The sequence below is a fragment of the Lemur catta genome, chromosome 1 (genome assembly GCF_020740605.2).
Source record: "Lemur catta isolate mLemCat1 chromosome 1, mLemCat1.pri, whole genome shotgun sequence".
Classification (NCBI taxonomy): domain Eukaryota; kingdom Metazoa; phylum Chordata; class Mammalia; order Primates; family Lemuridae; genus Lemur; species Lemur catta.
Window position 1 is genome coordinate 93300797 of NC_059128.1, and position 25904 is coordinate 93326700.

The 25904-nt window shown below is 42.8% G+C and overlaps 1 protein-coding gene across 1 annotated transcript in view; it reads left to right on the top strand.

Annotated features, from left to right (window-relative positions):
• The window catches only part of TLN2 (talin 2), a 253379-nt gene that overhangs the window by 145127 nt on the left and 82348 nt on the right, over window positions 1–25904 (top strand). The window contains 8 exon segments of the mRNA XM_045540483.1: window positions 931–1059; window positions 3402–3504; window positions 11261–11469; window positions 12622–12741; window positions 13761–13958; window positions 15052–15191; window positions 22155–22248; window positions 24294–24383. Coding sequence (XP_045396439.1) covers window positions 931–1059; window positions 3402–3504; window positions 11261–11469; window positions 12622–12741; window positions 13761–13958; window positions 15052–15191; window positions 22155–22248; window positions 24294–24383 — 1083 coding nt within the window.

The window sequence follows — 25904 nt, forward strand, 5'->3', positions numbered from 1 at the left end:
TGGGTGCAGGAAGACCCTGTGAGGGCTTGTAAATATATATATATATATAAACACATATATATATATATATATATATATTTTGTATAGTGTAAGGGTTGAGAGTGCAGGCTCCAGAATCGGACTGCTTACATTCAAATTCTGTCCCTGCCACTGACTAATTTGTGACCTAGGCAAGTTAGTTAACCTCTCTGTGCCTCAGTTTCCTCATCAAGTAATGCTGGCACATAGACATCAATTCGTATTTACTGCTGCTGCTGTTACTATTTTCTAAAAAAGGAAAGAAATTAAGATTTACCAGTATTTAGTATACTGATTAATAATTACTCATGTATATAATTTATTTACATGTGTCTATCGGTGGCATGCATCAAAGCATTTGGAGAGGAATGTTCTAAATTATCAAGAGAATGCAGTAGTTAGGGAGGAAATAAACTTTTATAATCTTCAGTATGGAAAGATAACGATGTATAATCTAGAAATTTATAAAGAGGATCAATAAGGTGGGTATAGATTTACCCCCAGAGTGCTGGGTTCATTTGGTCACTCATTCACCGCATACTTGCCACGCCTCTGTGTTACCTGCTCACTGTGCCAGGTGCCCTGTCTCTAGAACCCAGCCACAGTGGATAAAGGGTCCAGTGAGTCTAAGAGGCCAGATGCATTTCAGATAAAAATAGCTTCAAGAAGACTTTTAATTGTATCCAATTGTGAGATATACATAGGCGATTATTTGGGGAAGTTAAGGCTGAGGTTCTAAGGTTGATTTTGTTCTCTCGGGGGGGAAAAAACTACTTGCTTCCCTTGCCTTCTGCTACTGGATCTGGAGAATCATTGGGTGTATCCAGGAAGGCATTTCATTTGTTGCAAAGAACTGGGGACACTTTCCCCAAGCAGACTGTGTACAGACAGTCCCACATTCTCTGTTGACAGGCCCATGAAGCCTGCGGCCCTATGGAAATTGATTCGGCTCTGAACACTGTGCAGACTCTGAAGAATGAACTGCAGGATGCCAAGGTGGCTGCCGTGGAGTCTCAGCTGAAACCACTCCCGGGGGAAACGGTGAGCTGTCAGAGCCCACTGGGGTGCGGGTTTTACCTGTTACGATGTTGTCTAGTTGTTGCTTTTTACGATGTCTGTTACTTGTTGACATTTGTTAAATGTTGAAGGATCTGTGGCCTTTTCCTGAAAGAATGCCCAGTGCAGCTGGAGGAATTGGGTTTGGAGCTAGGAGCGCTCCCTTCTAGACCCGGCTGTGTCATCAACTGGCTGTGTCTCAAGAGTTTTAACTGTGCAATGGGTGGCAAGGAGGTTGTAATGATAAACACAAAAAAGGTTATCAACAGTCATGCTTTCTAAGAAACATTTGCTTAACGCAAAACACAGCGTGAATAATGGCAAAGCACTTTAATATAGTAAAGCCACTACTGGAAGGGGGTGATGGCACCAGAGATCTGCTGTGACCACATTATGATACCTCCTGATGGCAATGCCAGGTCAGGGTTTTCTGGCTAACATTTTCCCAATCCTCCTCATTAATATGTACTTGCTTTCCCAGATTACTGAACATTCCTAAATAAAATACCACCATTTATTAAACACCAGTTAGACACTGTACACACAGTCTAGTATATCCTGCTAGTAACCTTAATGAGCAAGTTTTATGAACCCCGTTTACAGCTGAGAAAACAGAAGTTGTTAGTATTCTGTCCAGTGTTTTATCTGCCGGTTAGTGGCAGAACCAAGGTTTGAATCCAGATCTGCTGGGCTCCAAAACCTGTGTTCTTGAGAGCTTCTGCTCTTAACTATTGCTGTTCACTCTTCAAATGAACTAAAGACTTTTAGAATATAAAGACTTCAGGGGTATCTGATGTGCTGTGGATAGAACAATGCCTGGTACATAGGAAGCACTCAGGAAATATTTAAGTCAAGTTAGCCCTAATTGTAAAGATAAAGAAACTCACGCATGCGATGGCTCACACCTGTAATCCTAGCCCTCTGGGAGGCCGAGGTGAGGGGATCGCTCAAGGTCAGGAGTTCGAGACCAGCCTGAACAAGAGCAAGACCCTGTCTCTACTAAAAATAGAAAGAAATTATCTGCCCAACTAAAAATATACATATAGAAAAAATTAGCCGGGCATGGTGGCACATGCCTGTAATCCCAGCTACTGGGAAGGCTGAGGCAGGAGGATCGCTTGAGCCCAGGAGTTTGAGGTTGCTATGAGCTAAGCTGATGCCCTGGCACTCTATCCCGGGCAACAGAGCCAGACTCTGTCTCAAAAAAAAAAGAAAAGAAAGAAACTCAGGCTCAGAGAGGTTAAGTCACTTAACTGAGGTCACCCAGCCAATGACAGTGTTGAGTCTGGCTCCTGGGCCAGCAGCTCTGCAGAATGGTCCAGGTGTCTCTTTGCAAACTTCTGTGCTCCACGGGGGCCCAAGAGAGGCTGGTATAACATGTGCTCTACCTTTGCACAGAACTGGTCAGTTAGAATGCAAGAAACACCATATACTTTTTAAAGAAATTGTTTGCTCTAAAAAACATGTTACTGTATTATAATATATTGTTGGTTATAATGGACCAGGCTCTATTTTTTATTTGAAGGTCCTGCTTCTCTTGGGAAACATATTGCAAGACTCAAAATGCATTTGTTCTCTATGCCTTTTTGCACCCTCCTGGTGTACCTAGAAATTCTTTTCCAAAATGTTGTCCTTATCTAGTAATCAAATAATTATCCATACCCTAGGCCTTTACTGACTTTGTTCTCTGAATTCTTTATTCAGTTTACAAAGCAAGATAACCTGCTGTTCATGGGAAGCAAGCGCTTTGCCCGTTTTCATAATCTCATTTACCGCTCCAAACCTCTATTTCTATTGCATTTCCTTTCAGTTGGAACTCCTCAAAGTATAATGATCAAATTGAACAATGTTAATGGTCCCACATGCCAGGAAGGTGGTGCCGCTGGATGTCTGCCCACTTCCTGCCAAGGCATAATTAATTCCCGCTAAGGATTTGTTGCAGACTTTCTAAATTAGCTTCTAAAGGCATATTACTAATAGCTACCATTTGTTGAGAGCCTGCATTAATTCTCTGAAAACCTTCTGAGCTAGGTATTATGATCTCTTCAGGAAACCGAGGCTTGGAGAGGTTCAGTAACGTACCCGATCTCAGGCTTAGTAATTGAGGGGTGAGAGCCCAAGGCAGGGATTTGCACCCAGATTTGTTTGTTCTAAAGCTCGGGCTCTTTCTCCTGTATCACCCTGCTGCCCCTTAGCGCCACTGGTCTATTTCATGGGAAATAGCTAAGGCTCAAAGTTTTATTCTCATTATTTTTCTAAATTATGCTGTGACCTCAGCAGATGTTTCTTTTCTTCTAAATTCTCTTCCTCCTTGAATATTCTTGTAGCTGGAAAAGTGTGCTCAGGACCTGGGAAGCACGTCGAAGGCAGTGGGCTCCTCCATGGCGCAGCTGCTGACCTGTGCAGCTCAGGGCAATGAGCACTACACAGGTGAGACTCTCGCCCGTCGCGATGCCGCGTGGCCAGGTGCGGGCCACCTGGGCGTGGGGGCGGGGAGTGCGCTGATTTGACAACACACCTGACTTTTTCCCCCCTAGCAGTTCACCATACAGTTTTCAAGCACATTCCACAGGCTTGTTACTGGGCTTGATACTGAGCGTACAAAGACAAATAGAATATGATTCCCCCAGACTATCTGTGGATTGCCCCTACGAGACTGTAAAGAAATAGTAATGACAGACTTCTAGAACTATCTCTGACTCCTGAAATCCCACTAAAGTAAAGGAATAAAAAAGGTCAAAGAGAATAAGCGATGACCACAGGTAAGTTGTCAGTGAAATGTTTGAAGACGGGAGAAGAAAACTGAGTGGAGCTGAATGAACAGAAACCTAACGAGTAGGGAAGCCAGAAAGAAGCAAAACCCGATTTGTGCCACAAAACCCTGGGGGAGAAGAAGATATGGAGTACTGGTGATACCAGGTGCCCCTGAAGGCAGGAAACTTTTTTTTTTTCCTCTGCCCACCTCCGAGAGACTCCTTAAACAGAAGTTTATCTATATAAAGAACAGATTGTGTAATTGTCAAGTCTAAGAAAAGCAGAAAGCTATACAAAAAGGAAACGTTATTGTAGTAGGAAGTCTATACATATCTCAGATTTAAAAACCAAGAAGTTTCAGTATAAGCATGTTACTAAAAATATATGAAGTATTGGAAGAAAACTGAGTAGCTCTAGGAGTGGGAGTCGGGTGAGGAGGAGTGGGTCATGGATTATGGCTTGTGTTGTACAATAGTACTGCTTAACTGTTTTTGAAATATCCATGATTACTGAAGTACAAAATATACATACAGAAGACAGCACAAATCCTAAACGGATACCTTTACGAATTATCACGTATCAAATGCACCCAAGAAGCCACACCAAAGTCAAGAAATAGAGCACTTTCTGCATCCCAGACTTGCCCACTTCCAATCACCGTATGTCCTGTCTCCTTCTCCAGAGATAAACTCCCGTGACTTCTAATAGCAGAGATTAATTTTGCCTATTTTTGAGCTGTAAATAAATGGATTTGTACAATATGTGTCCCTTTGTGTCTGGCTGCTTTTTTGCTCAGCATTGTTTGTGAGACATCTATGATACATATAGTAGTTCTCTCATTTCCATTGATTTCTATAGTATTTCATTATATGAATATACCTGTTGTTATTTATACTGTTGATGAGTATTTGGGTTGTTTCCAAAAAACACTGCTGTGAACAATTCTAGTACCTGTTGTTTAGTGAAAATAAGTAAGCGTCTTCTAGATCTTATACCTAGAAGCGGAATTGCTAGGTCAGAGGCTCTGCATATATTTGGTACATTCCTTTCAGCAGTGTATGAAAATGCCAGTTCTACATCCTTGTCAACACTTTGTATTGTCAGTCTTTCAATTTTAGCCCTTTTGGTGAGTTTGTAGTATCACGTGATTTTAATTTTCATTTCCCTGATGAACAATGCATTTCCCTGTGAACAGTCTTTTCATACGTTTATTGGCCATTTTGTGTGTTTATATCCTTTGCCCATTTTTTGAATATTGGGTTATTTATCTTGTTTGTAGGAATTCTTTGTCACTTGTATGTATTTCTTACATCTTGTGGCTTACCTTTTTAAGCTCTTAAAGGTGTCTTTTGATGAACAAAAGTTTCTTTAATTTTAATATAGTCCAATTTATAATCTTTTCCTTTTTCTTTCTTTCTTTCTTTTTTTTTTTTTTTTTTTTTTGAGACAGAGTCTTGCTCAGTTGCCCGGGCTAGAGTGCCGTGGTGTCAGCCTAGCTCACAGCAACCTCAAACTCCTGGGCTCAAGCGATCCTCCTACCTCAGCCTCCCGAGTAGCTGGGACTACAGGCATGCGCCACCATGCCCAACTGATTTTTTCTGCATATATTTTTAGTTGTCCAGATCATTTCTTTCTATTTTTAGTAGAGACAGGGTCTCACTCTTGCTCAGGCAGGTAATTCTTTTCTTTATGGTTAGTACTTTCTGTGTCCTCTTTTAAAACTGTGGCCTATCCAACATCATGCAGATATTCTCCTCTGTTATATTCTAGAGCTTTATCATTTTATTTTTCATATTTAGAACTCAGATCCATCTGGAATTTGTTTATGTGTGGTAGAGTTCCAGTTTAATTGTTTTTTTTTGCTTGTATATCCATTTGATCCAGCACCACCGATTGAAAACACCATCTTTTCCCTAGTGGTCTTTATTGCCACTTTGTTGTAAAGTAAGTGAACATACACGTGTGGGTTGTTTCATGGTATTTCTTTTCTTTTCCATTGATTTAACTGCCTGTTTTTGTGTTAGTACCACACTTTCCTAATTACCATATTGCAGTTTTATCCTAAATCTTAATGTCTGATAATGTAAGTCCTCCAACTTTGCTGGCCTTCCTTAAGTTAGTGTTGACTACTCCTTGCCTTGTGTATTTCCACATAAATTTTAGAATCAGCCTAATATCTGGATCACCTGTGGGTCTGTTTTTATTGTCTGGGTTTTTTTTTTTTTTTTCCTCTTGGTTTTCAGCCATTGGTCTTGTTTCCTGGGTTTTTGATATTTTTTTCTTTAATGCTGAGCATTGGTATTTTAAACTACAAAGATAATTTGAGGCCCTGAATCGTGTTGCTTTCTCTACGTAGGATCAGGCTTTGCTTCTGGCAGGTAGTTAAGATGAGGACAGATCACAGTAAAAATGTGTGGGCTGAGCTGACTGGAAATTGTAAGGTCTATTTCCAGTTTACCTGTTGGGATGTAGCTCTTTGTGTGTCCCCTCAGAAAGGGTGTGGTGTTTACCAGGCCGTTGTGTTTCTTAGGATCAGAACTATGTTCTTTTTAATCTTCCTAGCCCCGTGAGATTTCAGGAAGCTTCACTCAGCTTCTCCGTGTCTTGGCAACAGTTTACAGATTAGGAAATGCCTTTTGGGAAAAAGCACGTTGGACTCACCTCTGTGTGAGGTTTTCCTTCTTTTCAAGATCTTGGCCCTCTATACCTTGGTGCCTTGGTATCTCTCCAGGGCCTTCAAATATATGTTTTATGTATGTTTTCCTGTGTTTCTAGTTGTTTTTCTGTGGGAAGGTTGATTTGTAATAAGTTGTTTTGCCATTACTATAAGCAAAATCCTCTTTGATTTGTAAAACTGCATACATTTATTACTTTGAAGATCAAAATTGAAAAGCACAATAGAAACACAAGTTATGGTATAGTATGATATAGTACATTTAATAATAAGAATGTACAATTTGGTCCTAGTGGGAGGATAAAGGAAATTTTCAAAGCAGAATTGACCCATGGCCAGGGTTTTGAGGCTTATTTAGGACTCCTTTAGCATTTGAGGAGAAGGAAAGTATGTAGGAATTCTTATAAAACATAGGGTTATATGAGAGGTTTATATTTGAAAAATTTCTATGTATTCCCAAAATCTTGCCAGATTTTGTGTAGATGATGAAATGCATATTTAGTAGAGGGAAGACTGTCTTCCAAGTTGCATCTTCTGATACTGATGACTTATTGGAAGACAGGTTTACCTCGTTGGTATCTGAAAAACAGCCTAGAAATAGCACCAGTTAGTTTTGACAGGCTTTGAAAAGCGGGCACTGCCTGAGTGCCGTCCGAAAGGTGAGGGCAAAGAAGGCTGCCTGAAGTAACTGAGGGTGGCTAAAGTAAGAGGCAAAGAGTGGGTGAGAAGAAAGATCGGGCTGGGAAGTTGGGTGGGGCAGATGCTAACGGGTTTCATAAGCCAATCTAAATAAACTGGAGTTTAACTGAAGAACGTGCAGGCATTTTCAGCTGTGGATACAGTTCAGCTTGTCTTTCCTATACATTGCCCTTCCTCCGTGTGTAGAACAGATTGGACAGAAACAAAGTTAGGGGCAGGAACCATCAGCAAGCAGGCTATTGCATTAATCTGGATAAGAGTCGGTAGTGTCCTGCAGTGGAGACAAAGGGATGGATTAAAGAAGCAAAGACAGGACAGTGCTTGATGCCTGGTTAGAAATTGGCAGGTTGGAAGTAAGGAAGGTAACCATGGACACCTCCAAGTGTTTGGCCTAATAGCTGAATGAAGAGTTGTATGAATCACTGTGAAGGGAACATAGGACCATTGGTAGGAGGGGGGTTTGGATGGGAGAGGTGAAGTTCAAGGATGCAGGGTTCCACTTTAAATTCATTTGGTTTGAAGGCCCTGGAGGATATGCAAGTGGAGATTTCATTAGGCAGGTAGATCTTTGGCTCTGGAGCTAATAGAGAAGGCTGGGCTGGAAGATACAAGATTTAAAAATTGTTAGTAAAAGGATAATGATTTGAAACCATGGAAGCAGTTAAGTTTGCCTACAGGAAGTGGTAGAGTGAGAGAAAGCTTATCCATTAGAACCCAACTAGTTAAGGCAGAAGCGGAGTAATAGAAATCTTCCAGAGAATGAGAACCTGCAGCTGTGGAGAGGGCAGGGAACCCGGGAGAGAAGGATGTCTCTAGAACCATATACGTAGTTGCTGCCCAGAAATTGGTGTCTCGGGGTGGGGGGGGTACTTAAGAAGCATCCGTTAGCTTTAGGAGTAAGGAGGTCACTGCTGTCCTTGTTGGAGGCAGTTTCAGGAAAGTTGAGGAATGGGTGGGAAGTAAGGAAAGAAAGAGCAAGTGTGGACAAGTTCTTTCTGGGTCTCAGTTCCCTTGTGCACAGCTGAGGGGTGTGGGATATTCAGAAGCTAAATGTTAGCGGCCACTGGGCTGCATTCTGATGCCAGCGTGGTTTGATTTGGCCAGAGCAACATGCAGCATACATTTCTGCATAGCTGCATACAGTTAAACAGACCAGAACCCTTTCGCAGTACTTTGAGACAGATTAAAGCTTTGTGCCATGCCTGGTTTTTACCTTGTGAGCTTGCTGTGTGGTCCAATACTGCCTGGACGCACAATCCACTTGAATTCTGATAAAGAGTAGCAACCATTAGGAAGAATGCTGCTATATTCAGTATCACTTGATATGTCTTCTTAAGAATCTGCTACTGAGTATAATTTAAGATCCAGATATTAATAGCAAGAATACTGTGAAAGTAATCTGTATTTTCAAAGGACTGTGGTTACTGAAACAGAAGTCTGCTTTAGTATTTCGCACTGATGGTTCTGGCATTGTGCTGCACGCTTGACTGCAGAAACAGTTCTGGTTGGAGGGGAGTGTTTGCTTGGAGATGTGACCTCTAGCGATTTCCATTGAGAAGGTTGCTGTGTACAGCCTTGGATGTTCACTGGGCTCTCAGGCCCTTGGTGGTCTTGTTTCATCCTTTTGATGGTGCGGCTTCCCCTTTCCAGGAAACCTAATCCCTCCCAAGAAGATCCTTGATGTGCCTTGAGATTTCACAGTGAGCCCTCGGCAGAAAACACATGGGATGGACAGGCTTAGTTTTTTGGAATTTAGCTCTTCTGATTTCTGCATTTTTTAAGTAGTCTGAGTCTATGAAGGGTTTTTCACTAAATTTTTTTTGCATAAACGTGTCTTTTCTAATTGCGTATATGGTTTATTCTTCCCAATTTCTATCCAATTCAAATAAAATGGATTTAAGAGTCCATGTGGCAAATGGGGAGACAAGAGGGAGAGGTCTAGAAATCACAGCCTGGAATCTGTAATGGTCAGAATCAGGATCTCACTGTCTCCTAAAACCTGGGGGAAACTGCGGCCCAGAGGGAAAAGGCAGCAGTCTAGACCACACAGCTAATCAGCAGCAGAGCCAGAGCCAGACGTGGTCCCCACCACATCTGGTGCTCTTCTCAGCAACGACATCCTCCAACCCTGTGCCAAAAGCTTAAACACAAAAGGGAATGACCGTTTGACTCTGCCGACTCGGTACCTTAGCTTTATTTACTTTTGTGTTTTCTCTTCTGGGCTTCTCCTCTGCCATAGAAAGGACTTCATTTAAAATTCTTTCATTCCACAAGCTGCGCTCAGAAGTGCCATGTGATAAACGGTAGATTGGCAGCTTTGTAATTTACCTTGATTAGATGGCAGAGTTATATCCCAGCTGTGTGATTTACTAAATATTTACATATTAGCGAGTCTGCAGCACTGAGAAGCTGTCTTGCTGTATGGACCTGGGGCCTTTCTCAGCCTCTGTTGTATTACAGAGCCTCGTCCTCAGTAAAGAGAAGACCACCTGCTTGTGTCCATGCGGACTCAGCTGAAGCCATGGCTAGTAGAGGTCAGACTCACTGGTGCCTGGAAACCGTCCAGCTCAATCCTGTAGAAAAGAGTCATTTCAAAGTTTAGTGAGCGAGAGACATTGATTTGTGTATTTTTCGTGCAGATCTTATATGTTCTAAAAAGAAGCCCTCATCGTTCTCCCTCCCAAAGAGCATTATGATGAGTGTTTGACCCGAAAATTAGGAAATCTCAGATCTAGCTCTGGTGTTGCCTCTACAAGTGTTTGTGGGCAAGACACTTCTCAGTGCTGGGCCTCATCTGCAAAATGGTTGGATGAGATGAGCTCTAGCGTCACCTCTTCTGCGCTTCTCAGGGTTTGTTATTTGCGTTGCCATCTCCAATTTTTGCCCTCATCTTGCATGTGCCAAGGACTAGGTGTCACGTAGTAAGACTCATGTTTATTCTGCGTGAGGTGGTACTGTAGTTTTAAAGGACTAGTTTATATTCATAGTTTATTACCAAATCCCAGCATCTGTTTAGATGTGAATTTAGAGATAAACAGGCACTTCACAAAAGAGGATATCTAAATGGCCATGAAGTGTGTGCAGAGGTGCTCAACAGCATTACTCATTAAGGGTATAAAAGTTAAAACCTCATTGAAATACAACACACACCCACCAGAATGATTAAATTAAAATCTGACAATACTACCAGGTATTGGCCTGAGATACAGAGCAACTGCAACTTTTATACATTGCTGGTGGTGTGTGTTATGGCAAAATCATTTCATATATCTTACAAAGCTAAATATGCACTTACTCTGTGACCCAGCAATTCAACTAAATTCCTACGTTTATATCCAAGAGAAATAATTCCATGTCTCCCTGAATGTGTCTATAGAACTTTCTTGGTAAATTTATTCATAATACCCCCAAACGGAAAACAACCTAGATGTCCATGAGCACAAGAATGGGTAAACAAATGCTGGTGTACTCATACAATGGAATACTACACAGCAAGAAAAAAGAATGGACTGCTACACAAAACAACTTGATTGCCCTCACAGTTAGAATAGTGATTCCTTCTGGTGTGAGGGCATATTGACTGGGAAAGGGCACAGGTGATGGTGGATATGTAGCTGGATCCATATGTTCAGATTCACTGAGCAGCACATGTGGGCTTGTTCACTTTATTGTACGTAAGTTATTTCCCCCACAGAGAGAACTGAGATGGAAAGTGAATTTAAATGATCTCCCACACACCTGTACATGGACACACCTGGGTAATGTCCATCTGTGTGCTTGCTCCCATGCCCTGGGCGTCTTAGGTCTAGGAACACGTGAGGCAGTAGGAGCAAGGGAAATCAGAGGGAAATAGTCTTTAGCATTGGGTTTGTTATAACATCCCTTGGATGGGCCCAGAGCCAGGAGGATGAGCTACTTCTTTGAGAAACAAAGCAATTCACGTTTTGTAAAAATTAATCTAGAGCTCCCCCTGTGCCAGGTCCTGGGCCAGAGGCCTATTCCCGAGGCGTAACTTTTAAATGGAATCTAATAGAGAGTCTGACGGGATTTTATCCCCAGGGGTGGCTGCTAGAGAGACGGCCCAAGCTCTGAAGACGCTGGCCCAGGCTGCCCGTGGAGTGGCTGCCTCTACAAGTGACCCTGCGGCTGCTCACGCCATGTTAGATTCTGCTCGAGACGTGATGGAGGGCTCCGCCATGCTCATCCAAGAGGCCAAGCAGGCCCTGATTGCACCTGGAGATGCGGAGAGTCAACAGAGGCTAGCTCAGGTGAGGCTCAGCATTGGAAATTGTGGCCGTCATTGTCACTATTTACATGGACATGTTGGCAAGCTGTCTCCTGGGCACTTTTTCTTGGTGTGAACACTTTGACTCAGCAGGTATTTTCAGAACCTTCTGAAGTGCCATAGCAGTGCTGGCCATGCATGATGCTCGCTTTTGTAAGTCTTGCCTGGTGTTCCTCACGTTAATGTGAGATTTGCTTAATTCACAGTCGACAGAAGGTATGGGGGCTTTGAACTCTGTCTCTGGAAGTTTAGGAGACAAGACATAACACGTTGGCTCAGGCCTATGTATGCTGAACTACATTCCTCCTCTTAGCCTGGGGGGTGAGGTAGGTAGACTAGAGCCAGCCACTCAGAAGTTTCGCACTCTCTCTATTACTTCTTCAGATGATTCTCTAACTACCTGATGAAACCAGTTGGCCAGGTACCATCCAGGCAAAGTTCTAGACATGCGGCCAGGAGGAGACGGTGGAGATTAAAGGGAATGGCACAGCCACCTCCAAGACCTTACTTACCTTTTAGCTGAAGATACCAAAGAGTGCTAACAGGGAGCCACGTACATATCCCTAGGCAGTGTGTCGGCAACTCCAGGATGGTCTGTAAGTGCTCAGGGCATCCCACTTGCCCCCAGGCAGAGTGAGGTTTGGGGCGATGGCACCAGAAGGTTGCTGAGCAGAAATCAATCCACCGGCCTAGCTAACTGTGATCCAAAGAACTCAAGGTCTGCTTCCACCTTGGTGACCTCAGCAGGGCTCTCAAGAAGGGAGATATTTCTGTTTTTCTTGGTATAAGATATCTTTTAGAACCTGACCTCATCTTGGAGAATTCTGTGTTCGAATCACAGAGCTGAGACATAGCCAGGCTTTGGGGAGCAGGTGTGATGTGCTGAGTCACTGTGCCGGACCCTTTGCTAAGGCAGAATGTTAACCCCAGTGAGCGGGTAGAATTTTGCTCTTGGACAAGAAGCCTGGATGAGGTGATGTAATGCAGTAAACAGTGTCAGGTAGATGCTGGTAGATAATTTCCTTATCTGATTCAGGTCTGTATTGTCACTCACTGCTCATCCACAACAAATGGGCAAAAATGTTTATACTGGAAGCTGCCGTCTTACGGTGCTTCTCTCCCTCCATGTACTCAGGTGGCCAAAGCCGTCTCACACTCCTTGAACAACTGTGTGAATTGCCTCCCTGGGCAGAAGGACGTGGACGTGGCCTTGAAGAGCATTGGGGAGTCCAGCAAGAAGCTGCTTGTGGATTCGGTGAGAGGTTCTTGGACTGGGAAGGGGCACGGGGGAGCAGGCTCACCTTAGGTGTGAATGGAGTCTTTTCCTCTCCACGGGATCTCTGAGCAGCTAACCTTTCCCTTAGTAATCCTGTTTTTCCTGCTCATATGTCTTTCCCTTGTTTTGCTTTCTGATCTGCAAAGTTCCCTGCAAAGTTCCCCGGTGGAACTTTTAAAGTTTACTTTTTCTTTGAGCCTATGTTGCTGTTTGCTCTGGGGCCATCCCAGTGAGACAGGAAATGGGTGTGGGATCATCTGGCTTCTGACCAGGCATTGGAGGGGCACATGTGTCCAAGACTCACCAAGAGAGCAAGTAGGCAGCAATGTCACCTGGGGCTGGTTCCCTCCCCTGCTTAGTCTGCTGAAGGAGGCTTGTGCTTGTTCATTTTTGTTTCTTCTCTACACAGGTATGCAGGCAATGTATGTGGGTGACTAATAGAGTCTAGCTTAACTCTCTGGAACTTTTCACAAGAGGTTATCATTCTGCTAAATAACAATTGTATTCTGTAAAAAAGTTACCATTAGGAAAGACCACTAATAAAACAAGATTGGTGGGTATTAGTTTGGAAGAACATGATTTGAAGTTTGATAGCATCTACGTTTTAGTTGTAGAAAGCTAAAACTTTGAGAGTTTCCATCTTAGGAGAGACAAAATAGGGTGGGAGTTCAGAGAATGGACTCCAAAGTCAGATTGCCTTGGTGTGGAGTCTGTCTCTGCCACTTAGGAGACCGTGAGCCCTGAAGAGAAGCTGTCCTTACCATTTTTAGATACACAATGTCAAGCGTGGAGTAAGTGTTCAATAAATGTGAATGAATGAATGAATGTCTATATGTTGAAAGTCAAACTTAACATGGGCTCAGACCACACAGAGCTTTCTAGTCTTGATGACTCAGAAATGCATCCCTGAACAGTCTTCCTTCCTTTCACAATACCTACCTTTTTCTCTCCCATCCAGAGTAAAACTTCTCACGCGATATGCCTTCTGTTCTCTGTAGCTACCTCCAAGCACGAAGCCTTTCCAGGAAGCCCAGAGTGAACTGAACCAGGCAGCAGCTGATCTGAACCAGTCCGCAGGGGAAGTTGTCCATGCCACCCGGGGCCAGAGTGGAGAGCTGGCTGCAGCCTCTGGAAAGTTCAGTGATGATTTCGATGAATTCCTCGATGCTGGTATTGAGATGGCTGGCCAGGCTCAGGTGGGTGTGCGGGGGGCTCTCTGGCGTTGACTTTAGCCCCTCTCTTCTCTGATGGATTTCCACCCTTGAGACCAATTGAACGAATAGGAAGAGGGAACCTGGAAACGCAGGCCACAGGTGCATTCATTTTGCTGCTCTGGAAGCTCCATGACCTCACAGGAGTGGCATTCGCAAAGACGCCGTCAGCTTCCACGTGAAGTGCTGTTAGTGATGAAAGATAACTTTTCCCACGATCCTCCAGCAGAATCTGTAGTCTTATGTTATTTGGAGGGAGGGCAGGAAGTGGGAGGATGTTTAGTAGAAATTAGGACAGCTCTTTGAATGTAGGATAATATAGTAAAAAATATATATATGTTTGTATTTGAGGTTTACTGGGCCCATTTGAATGTACTGTGTCTAATACTGAGTATCAAGTGATTAAAAATTACCCCCTTCAGATGAACAGATAAACGCCTTGTTTAGAACAAGGGAGCATGACTGGTCTGGTGTCAGCTTGCAGAGCTGTTTTTTTGTTGTTGTTGTTGTTTTTCTGAGCTCCTATGAATTCCGTAAAAGAGAGATCTGGGGTATCTCTTGCTCTGTTATCTACAGAGGAATGTTTCTCAGATGGCAACCAGGTGAGAAATGTGTCGTCTCCCGAGCCGGGAACTTCGGGGATGCAGTCAGCTCTGAATATCGAGTCAGTGCTGGTCGTCTGTGCCAGGCTGAGATGCACAGCTACTTGACAACTCCAGCATTGTTGAGCAAGATGCTGGAATTGCTGCCTGGTCTGTGCATTGGCTCTGCTCAGCTCTCTCTCCTCCCACCCCCTCCCCGCTTCAATGCCTCTACTTGTGAGAAAGCACTGCTCTTGGCTAACCCACTCGGGGATGGATTTCTCTCCCTATTGCCTGCATCTCGATCTGAGCATCTCTTTGGGGAAGGGTAGACACTGGTTAGTGTCTCAAGGAGTTAGGCATCTGCAGACTAATTGGGTTTAATGTGATCTATACAGATAACTTGTCTCCGTTTCAGGATGCTGCTCCTAGCTCTCTGATGTTTGCTTTGAGAATTGGACAGTCCCTAATTACTCTGGCTCCTTTTGACCTTTCAGACAAAAGAAGACCAGATCCAAGTGATAGGAAACCTCAAGAATATCTCTATGGCATCCAGCAAGCTGTTGTTAGCTGCCAAGTCTCTCTCTGTAGATCCAGGAGCTCCCAATGCGAAAAATCTCCTGGCTGCAGCTGCAAGGTAGGAGTGGGGCAAATGTGTTTTCATGTGTGGTTAAACAGTGTCATTGCAGTCTGAAGGATGTGCCTTGACATCCTGCCACTTTTGCTGAGCAAAGAATCAGTGCTGTCCTTAGGTCATAAGAGGTGGAGTCGAGTGACAGAGACTCTGATATTTTATAATGGCTCATTTCCATGTTCTTTCCCCACTGAAAATGTCTCTGTCTTCTCATATAGCCTTTTCAGGAGGGACTGATTTGTAAACACGATGACTTAAATAGATTTTTTTAAGCAGTGTTATATATCTTTCAGATTATGAAAGTAATACATGCTTGTTGAAAAAGAAATCAGAAAATACTGAAAAGGATAAAGAAGGAACCAGTGCTCAATGAGTCATTCAACAGACATTGATTGAGCACTTACTATGTGCCTAGCGTCAATGTTAGATTGAATTTAACATGTTATATCTGTCACATGAGGAAGGGCTCCAGTTCAGGATGAATGGGAAGGCAATGGGAGTAAACTGGTTTTGGGAAATATCTTAAAACAGGAGTCTGAGTTTTGGATAATTTTAGTGTCCTTCTTTCCTGTTGGTTTCAGCCAGGGAAGTGGGTAATACAGCACAATTTCTGCCCCAGGGCCACTGTGGCACTTCGGTTCCGTAACTAGCAATTGCATGCCAGTACATGGAGCCCTGCAGGGGTAGCCCAGGAGATCTTATATTAGCAATCCCACATTCGTTTTCCCGAACCCACAGGGTGGGGTGTGTTATGACTCTGTGCTGGTGCAGGTATTTTTTTAGCATTATTTGATGACATGTTATATACAGAGAAGCTGACAGTAGAGGGAGATTAAAAGCAGGACTATTAGGGGATATAGAGTAATTGGAAATCCTTTCTAAATGTGCAGATTAGTGACTTTTGAAAAGCATAGCTTCAATTCTGCTTTTTTTTTTTTTTAACTTGGTTTTATTTGTTTGCTTGTTTGTTTTTTCATGACTTTATGCCTCCTCTGGGAGCTCAGTGGCTGTTTAAGTTATTAGAGTCAGGAGACCTGAATTCTAGTCCAAGCCTTAATATTTGACTAACTCAATCATATTCGTCAGGTTGCTCAACCTGTCAAAACTTTCCCATCTGCAAAATGGGGATCTGAACTACATAATAATCCTTAAGGCCTTTTTAGTTCTCTGTACGTAAGATTTCATGGCACTAATGGTTCAAACCTGACTCTCATCCCCTCTTCACTTGTAATGGTTTTTGTGGAGGGTTAGACACTGTCCGAGCAGTTTTCTTGCAAACCCTTGAGTTTCCTCATTTATTCCCAGATAATACATTTTAGCTGCAAACAGTAGCTAGAGCCACTAGAGGAATGGAAAATTATCTTCACATCTCCCCACCTCATCTCATGCTTTGTTTGTGATTATTCCGGCAAACAAGTGCCCTCTCTTGATGGGGGGCAGAGATGGGGGATGTCCGCTCTGTCGAGCAGCTGTCCCTTTTCTCCTACAAAGAGCCTTGGGATAATGCAACTGCCATGGCCAGGTATCTGAACTCAGATGTTTTTCATTATCTCCAATTTTTTGCATCATTTCAAAATTATGGTTTCCAACTTGGCACGTGTTGTTTCATTCTCTTAAACTGTGGGAAGCAGGGGAATGTATAAAATACGGCCTTTGGAAAGCCAGACAGAGAAGGAGACAGACCCAGAAGGCATGTTGCTGGTCTGTGGCTCCGTGGGCATCTGCAGGCCCCCTGGTGGTGGCATTGAGGAGAGTCGGTAAAAAAGCTGCTTTTGCCTCTCTGTCCTGGCTTACAGCGATTGACAGAGTTCCCAGCCTGGTGGGTTTATAGCCAAGTAAGCTCTTAAAAATCATCACGTGAAAATGATTGTCTCAGAATGGAGCTGTTGCAAGAAGATGTTGGCACACCCTCCTTGTTTCTTGGCACATTTTGGCAAGCTGCTGCTTCCTGGGTGGTTTCTCAGCAGAAACTCCAGCCAGGTCAAGAGGGGTCTAGGCAACTTCCAAGGTTTGTTCGTTCATTCTTTTGTTCTTTCATGTGTTCATTACACAGATTTTTATCACAGGCCTGGATAGGTGAGTCCCAGTGCTGGGTACACACTGTGAATACGACAAGGATGTGGTTGGCCCTGGTAAAGTTAGGCAGGAGAGAGAGAGAGAGAGAGAGAGAGAGAGACACACACACACACACACACACACACACACACACTCACTCACTCACTCACTCACTCACTCACTCCCCTCATTTCCTCTAGGCACAGGAAGTTGAGCAGCAGGAATCCAATCATCATTATCCTCAGTCTTCATTCCACTGCCCTCCCTGTTCTTGAGACGGCCAAGCCCTGCCTGTCTTTCAGATGAGTGTCCCCAAAGGCCCCAGAAATGTCACTGCGGGGACCCAGGCCTGGCCCGACTTGTCTCTGTCCTGCTCCTGTGTCGGCAGTCTTGTTGACCTTGTTCTGTGCGGTCTCTGTGGTCTTTCCTGCTCTGGGAAAAGAGGTTTCCTTCTGGAGAAAAGGTGAAGGATGTCCTTTTCCTCTGCTCTGAATTCTGCCTCTGAGCCCAGGAACGTTTGGAGACTCCAGCCCCTTGGTTTTCAATGCCTAAGGGAGAGGAAATTGTTTTCTCTTTAGTGTCCAGCTTGTTCGTCGTCTTCCCGTGTAACTGATGGGGCTCTGGCTCTTTTCTGAGGAGTTGGAGAGAGCTAGAGACCCTTTGCCAACCATTCATCAGCCTTTTCCCCAACAAGGGGCTGGTCTGATGCTACCTGAACTTAGTCAAGGAAATGGAAAATCAGCTGGTACTTGCAAATCAGCTGGTACTCCTACCTCTGAGCACCTTCCCTGAGTCTCTGCTCGCTGCACAGTTACTTTGGCCAGGAGGACTCGGAGCTGAGAAGCCTTCATGCCCACAACTGCCAGCATCAGACCGAGCCAGGCAGGGTTCTCAGCTGCTTCCCTAGGAACCTGCAGGCAGCTCCTGGCTCCCTTTTAGTTTGAGGTTCCTGCAGGGCAAGCTTCCTCCTCCCTCCAGAGACTGTGAAAAAAGATAATCTAACAGGCTGCCTCCACTCTATGAAATAGAAAATGCAAATGGGGCCTTTGTTCTCTCTGTTGGTCTTATCTAGAATGTTCTCTTCCCTTTATCCAAATCAGGATCTCACTCAGCCCTGCCTCTTCCAAGTGCTTCAGTGCACATTGAGCCCTCCTTTCATTGCAGAATCTGTGTCCCATGGTTAAGGTTTTAACTCTTTTCCAGGCTCCTGTGAGCACCCCCGTTGTCTGGCCTCTTGTTCGAGCGATCCATTGTGTCCTGTCTGCTGTCATGCCCTGGTCACTGCTTTCTTTGGCCTAACTTCTTTGTGTTTTGTCTTCTCTCTCCAACTAGGTTGCAAGCACCTTGCCATCCTGGAGAGATTTAAACTATATTATTTTTAATTCCCCATGCCTTGTGCATACGACCACCCGGGCAGTGCGTGTGGATGGATTTCTATTTGCTCTTGCCTCCCTTCCCCAGCCTCTCTTCCCTGGAGGGAGATGTCTTGTGCTGCTTTTTTCCCTCCAAGCTCCTTATTGGGTGATATGTACTTAATAAGTAATCAGAAGCACAAATTGGTTGATTTTCTTCTCCCACCTTGCTCCAGTTCCGTGTCTATTTAAAATTTCCAGCCAGAGCTTCAGTTACATCAATTCAGTATCTCTGAACACTAAATGCTTTTCACTTTAGAAAGTTCTTTTTAACCTCTGAAGTTGTAGATCCCAATTTTCAAAAAAACTAAAGAGTGGCTAGATATGCCTAGATAAAGAATAAAATACGCAAAAAGTTATCTCTAGATGGTGGAAGGATGGTTATTTAGCTTTTTCGTATTTTAAAAAATAAATTTGTATAGCTTTGATCATTAAAAAAAATTGCAGAAAAAATAAAAATAACTGTGGTTCAGGCCTATTTGGATTTACATAGAACAGAGACCCTGCTAATTTTGATCATATTTTTTGTGATAATGTAAATTGATTAATTTCTAATTTGGGAGTAGATTTATTGAAATTTTTTCTTTAAAAATAACATTATAAAATTACTGTTAACATTTTTATATATGTCATTGTGTCATTTTTCAATGCGTACATAAACAGTATGGTACCATACTGTTTATACCATTTTGTAAATTTTATTTTATTTTACTTAACCATGTAACATGGATATTCTTCTATGACATCAGTAATACGCTACACACTGTGACTTTTAATTGGTCCCCAGAATTCTGTTGTGGGCTATTTATTTAACCAATCCCTTATTGTTACCTATTTGGGTTACCTCCAATTCTTTGCTCTTATAAATAACTGCTATAGTTTGAAACATAAAACTATTATTTTTTATTATCAAATTCACATAACCATTTTCCTCTCAACTACCTAGTTTACTATTTGGCTGTGTAATCCAGATTGAAAAGTGAGGTACGGGAATTAATGATACCTAAAGAATGCTACTTAGCTGTGGATCGATCGATATTACTCAAGCAACTCACTAAGACATGTGCTGCAGTGCTGGCACTTTGATGGATTATCTAACCACAGACTCTTGGTCTATTTTTTTTGTTGTTGTTGTTTTTGTTTTAATCTCAAATTTTATTTGAAAATTTTTCACATGTATAAAAAAGAGTAGCAAAGCTGGCAGCTTTCTCACACCTGCGTGTCCTCTGGATTCACCAATTATAAACACGTCGTTTTTCATGGAAAAATCTTTCTATAGAAACTAGGTTTTGAAAAAATACAGTTAGAGGAAACATGGAGAATTAAGCTAAGTGGAAAGCTTCTGTGATGGGTAAGAATATTCTCCAAAGGATCATGTCATCACAGCATTCTTCTCCCATCATGATGTTGACATATGCCAGCCTGTCCACTCAGAAGTGTCTCTTGAAGGTCACCACACAGAGCACTGCGTTGGACTCTCTCAAGGACATTCAAATGCAGACATCATGGGCCACACCCTCCATGGCCCTTGGAACTAGGATTGTCCTGCGATCTCAGTTGTTTTGTTTTGCACCACAGAGAGCTCAGTGTTTCCCAAGACACCTTAATTAACCACTGTTCTCCGAGTAAATGAAATCACCACAGTCAATCTCACAAAAACTATTTTGCAATTCTTTCTTGAGTTGGGAATGTTTTTCTTTTTAAATTTAAAATTGAAAGCAGTATCTCCTCATCAAACAATTAAGCTGATTGCTTTTGTACATTGGCAACATCATTTTCCATCTAATTTGATATGCTGTAGGAAGCTGCAAAGCCAATTTAACTAATAAAATGAGGCATCTTTTATGTTAGACAGTGTTGGAGATTAACAGCAATATGTGCCCTATTTTGTTTTTGTTTGTTTTGTTTTAAGTTGCCCTTTAGCTGCAGTGATTAGAAACTGAACAGAATTGTGGGCCCTGCCAGAAGTGTGGACCAGTTATGACCCTGAAGAAAAGAGTTATAGGTCTGGCTTTGAAGACAGACAGGCGCATGGACTTAAGTCTTGTTTCTGCTCTTTCTTTGTATTAATAGCAGCCCATCAGGGAGTTTATCTCATCTCTCTCAGATTTTTCATTTATAAAAGGCACAGGTATTCAATTTTAAGACTTAATATAAAGCTACAGTAGTCAGGACTCTGGTATTGCCAAGAGGTTAGACACCTAGATCAATGGAACAGAGTCCAGAAGTAGACCCACACAAATATGGCCAAATGCAGAAATAATTCAGTGGAGAAAGGATAGTCTTTTCAACAAATGTGGCTGGAACAATTGGACTTCTGTATGCAAAAATTAAAAAAAAACATGACCCATATCCTACACCTTATTAAAAAAAAAAAAAACTCCAAATGGGCCATGACTTTCTAAATTACTTATATTATCACTTAAGACAAATTAAGCAGGGGCGGCTCAGGAGAGGTAGAACCCTTGTCAACGTAGAAAAAATCTAGGCTGCCCCTTATGTTCTAAGGTGAATAGAAACACAAGTAAAATCATGCAAAAGTCTCTCATTTATTCCTATTAACGTTAACAAAGGAAATAGCTATGTTAAAGAGTAATTTTGGACTAACTTCAAGGAACTAGTCAATCATATAGAACTTAATAGAAAGTAGAGATTTTAAAATCATAAGCACAGTTTATTTTATGTCTGCTGTATTAAAAGTTTACAAAATATTCCAAGTTGCTTCAGGTAATCTTATTCTTTGTGAGCTACTAATTAAGGGTCTTAAACAGCGTTAATATGATCTCTTTGCTATTTGCAACTTCATTGTGAATTCTCTCTCACAAATATATTAAAAGATAGTCATACTTTTTAAAGAGAACTACAGTTGACCCTTGAACAATGCAGGGGTTAGGGGTGCCAGTCCCCTGCACAATTGAAAATCCACGTATAACTTTTGACTCCCCCAAAACTGAACCACTAATAGCCTACTGTTGACCAGAAGGCTTACCAATAACAGTCGATCAACACACACTTTGTTATATGTATTATATACTATATTCTCATAGTGAGCTAGAGAAAAGGAAATGTTACTAAGAAAATCATAAGGAAGAGAAATATGTATTTACTATTCATTACGTGGAAGTGGATCATGATAAAGTGGATCACGATAAAGGTCTTCCTGTTGAGTGGGCTGAGGAGGGGTTGGTCTTGTTATCTCGGGGGTGGCAGAGGTGGAAGGGGGCATAGGAAAGGCAGGCACAGTCCTTGTAACTTTTATGGAAAAAAATCCATGTATAAGTGGATGGGTGTCGTTCAAACCCAGGTGGTCAACTGTATTAGGATCCCTTAAGGGTAAATCAGTAATCAGAAGCAGGGGGAGGGATTCTCGCCTCTGTGGAAGAGCCTTCCTGGGGACCCCGGCCTAAATAGTGAATTAATTGTATTTCTGGTGAACCTGCAAAAGCATTGTTGGGAAATTACTGTTGATTTTTAAAAAACATTTTTTTTTCTTTCCCAGAGCTGTGACAGAGAGCATCAATCAACTCATCACTCTGTGCACCCAGCAAGCTCCAGGCCAGAAAGAGTGTGACAATGCTCTCCGGGAGCTCGAGGTGGGTCCCAGGGGAGGCTGGTGAACATTGAAGTGTGTCTGTGTGTGTCTTTCTGTCCTTTCTCTTTGAGATTGGTTTCCTCTCCTCTAAAACTAAAGGTGCATTGGGTACAACCCTGTATCTACTGATATTTGTCCGTGTCAATATAAATTGTGTTGGCTAGCCTTACATACATGTAGGCACGCTGATCTTATGTGCCTTTAAAGGTTCTCTTGTGTTTCCTGGGACACTACTGAGATCAAAGTTCCAATCCAAGTGAGAAAGAACAGAAGAAAAATTAGATTTAATGGGATTGTCACCCCTACTTCCCCTTTTCCCACCAAGATGAGATTTATTTTGTTAAAGGATTCTTTATTTCAAACAGGAAGAGGTCTGCAGTATTGAACGTAGCCTGAAGGATCAGCAATATCTAGCTAAAAAGCATTGGAAAAATTATTCTGGGAAAATTGGGAGAGAGCTAGAGGCAAAGATAGGTGTGTTTTTGGTTCAAGATAATTTCCCCATGTGTTTTATTCTGTAACATGTAGGGGGCACACAAGAGGCAATCCAGGACTAACACTACTCAGTCACAGTGGCTGTAGGACCCTTCCTGGCCCCGAACACAGTGTGGGTGCTTTTCAGTTTATATTCATACTCGTGTTATTTGTAATTGAAAATGTATGCATTCCCATAGAATATGTGTGGGTAAACATAAAATCAGTGTGCCTACGTGTATGTAAAGTGGTCCTAACCAATGCAGATTATATTGAAACAGCCAAATCTCAACAGATCCGGGCTGGTTGTCCCCAACGTGCCTTTAGTTTTCTGGGTGAGTAGCATGGTGAGAATACCGATTGCAGCATCTGAAGCGCTTGATTGAGGCTCTGCTGATGGCTCCAGGCCACGGTGCACAGCCGGAGGTGAGACGGGGCCACAGGACTGCAGCATTCTGAAAGCAGTCGAGAGTGTTTGCTACATTGGCTGAATGATGCCCTACTCTGCTCTGTTCATATTTGCAAATATAAATACGTGGGCTTTTGCTCTAAACGAGCTCTGTTGGCCTAGGTGCCCGTACTCTGCCCCTTAATGGTATCCTTGGTTGCCAAAATGACTATTTCAGGATTGCTGTTACTAAAGCCACTTTGATCCAGGGAGTAGGAGAAGGTTCTTCAGTGCAATGAGCTCACTCCTTACACTGCCCTCTTTCTCTCCTGTCTTTAACTGAACAGCTCAGCAGTTCCCAATACTTACTGCCCCCCCACCCCCCGACTCAAATGACTATGTCTTTTTGTTGGCTGTGCCCCAAAGGCTGCTGGGCCCTAAAGCTCGATGGGGAGGAGGTTGAGTGGCTGCATCCCTAGGCCTGCCGCCTCTGGAAAAGCAGTGAGCACAAGTGTTGATCAAAGGTCATTACAACATGAAAGCTAGTGATGATTTTCAATGGCTTGGAGACAAAGACAAGAAATAAGTGGCCCCATAACCCATTTATTTCCTTGATGGGGACCTAAACAAGAGTGAATATGTTCTATACTTTTTAAATTAAAAATAAATGAACCATCCAGTGGACAGTTTTGGGGAATTACCTTCTTTCATGCCTTTCTATTAAAAGTTCCAGAATTAGAAAAACTAAGGGTTCTTACTAGTCAGGAAGAAATGAACGAATAAGTTCTTTGAAGTTTAAACTCATTAGAATTAGCAGAGAAACTTTGCTAGTGGACTATGAATGTGTTGCCTTACGTTAACAGTCAAATTTCTTTTTTAAAAACATCTTATTCCTCTGTGGGACATCATGCTTCTCCTCCTTCACAATGGAAACCAGGAGATTCTCACCTCTGGCAAAGCTACCCTGAGACACACACCTCCCCCCACCCCTGCCCCTATCAGTGTTGTGTTACTGGCAGGAGGTCTGTGGTCATGATACTACGATCTAAATTCTTCTCGAGAACCTGAGTAAATGAGGGATCGTGACCAGAATCTTGTATATAGAGTGGACATGGGTAGTATCTTGTGTTGAATTTCTCTTGTTCGATGACACCTGCTTTTTAAGTTGTGTTCTCCTTCTGTAGACGGTCAAGGGCATGTTGGACAATCCTAATGAACCTGTGAGTGACCTCTCGTACTTTGACTGCATCGAGAGTGTGATGGAAAACTCCAAGGTAAGCCTGTCGTGCTGTGATTCAGAGGTTCGCGGTGTTCCCCGGTGTGGGGAGGAGGGGAACATGCTTTGTGAATATCTGCCTGTGTCTGTAGGGCTGCGCCATTTGCAGAGGTGCTTCTCAAACTTGCAGGTGCATCAGAGTCACCTGGAGGGCTCATTAAACGCAAACTGTGGAGCCACCTCCAGGTTTCTGATTCTGTAGGTCTGAGACGAGGCTGAGGTCTGCCCTGTGGCCCAGGAACCGTACTTTGAGAACCACTGCTTGTCTCATATCCCAGATGGGTCTTAATGTGAATCAAATCATGTCTTTTCTACCCCTGGGGCTGAACTCATGTGGGAAGTCCTTCAGTGACCTTGGATTATATGGGGTCCTCTTGTGTGTTCTCTTGGCCAGCTATCCCTAGCATGTATTCTCAAGGGGAATGAAAATTGTTTTGTTTTTTTGACAGGGGGTGGGGTTTTGAAAAAATCTAAGATAATGCAATGGCTTGTGCCTAACCCCCCCATCTTAACCCTGCTCAACAAAGTCTTATTCCTTCGTATTTAATTTGATGGGGGTGACGATTAGAGAAAAAAGTCTTCTTAGTGGAAAAATAATGGAAAAAAAAAAAAAAACTGTTGAAACTCTGATCTGGGGTCATCGTACCAGTGTCTTATGTGAGGATACCTCAAAATCGGAAGGTGAAAATGAAATGCCGGAAGGTGAACGGGTGCCCCCAGAGCACAGCTGCGTGTTGTTTCCATCACTTTTAGATTGGCTTTGGGGGAACATCTGTATTGGTGATGTCAGAAGGGCTCGGTTCATGTCGGGCTGAGACCAGCATTTCCTCTGTCTAGCATCGTGTGTGGAATTACAGATGGTCTAAAGGGAAGACCCATACGTTTTACATACTCGGATTAAAGAGGAATATGGGATTAGGAGGGAGGGGGACATATTGTACATAAAAATCCCCTCTAACTTCTTTGCTTTGGAAGTCCTTATACAAACTGGATTATTTTGTATATCTAAGAAATTTTAGAGAATTTATTTCATTTCCCCACCCATGATGGCTCATAGACCAATGCAGAGCTTTGGCTTGGTTCTAGACTTGGCAATGCCATCGTCTCTCCAAAGGGTTGAACATCCTTCAGTGTCCTGGTCTGTGACTCTGGAAGGCATGACCAGCCCCTCCTGGTACCTAATGAGGTCCCTATAAGACAGAACAACAGATTTGCAACAGGCACCCTGTGCCTGTGTGACCTTCTGTGTGACCTTGACCTCTCTGGGTTGAATTTTAAAGTCCCTTTCAGCAGTTATTATAAGATCTCTGAAGAAAGAACACACCAGTGATTTTCAAAATAAGGCAAACTACTTAAACATATCTTTGTTAAGTATGTTTCCTAAATACTTTAAATTTTACTTGTCAATAAGTAACAAATGATATCTGGAAGGTACGTCTTTTGCTTTCTGTGTGTGACTTCACTTACAGCTCAGTGGATGTAGTCTTTATATTCTAAGAACTAATAGTTCTCAGTTTAG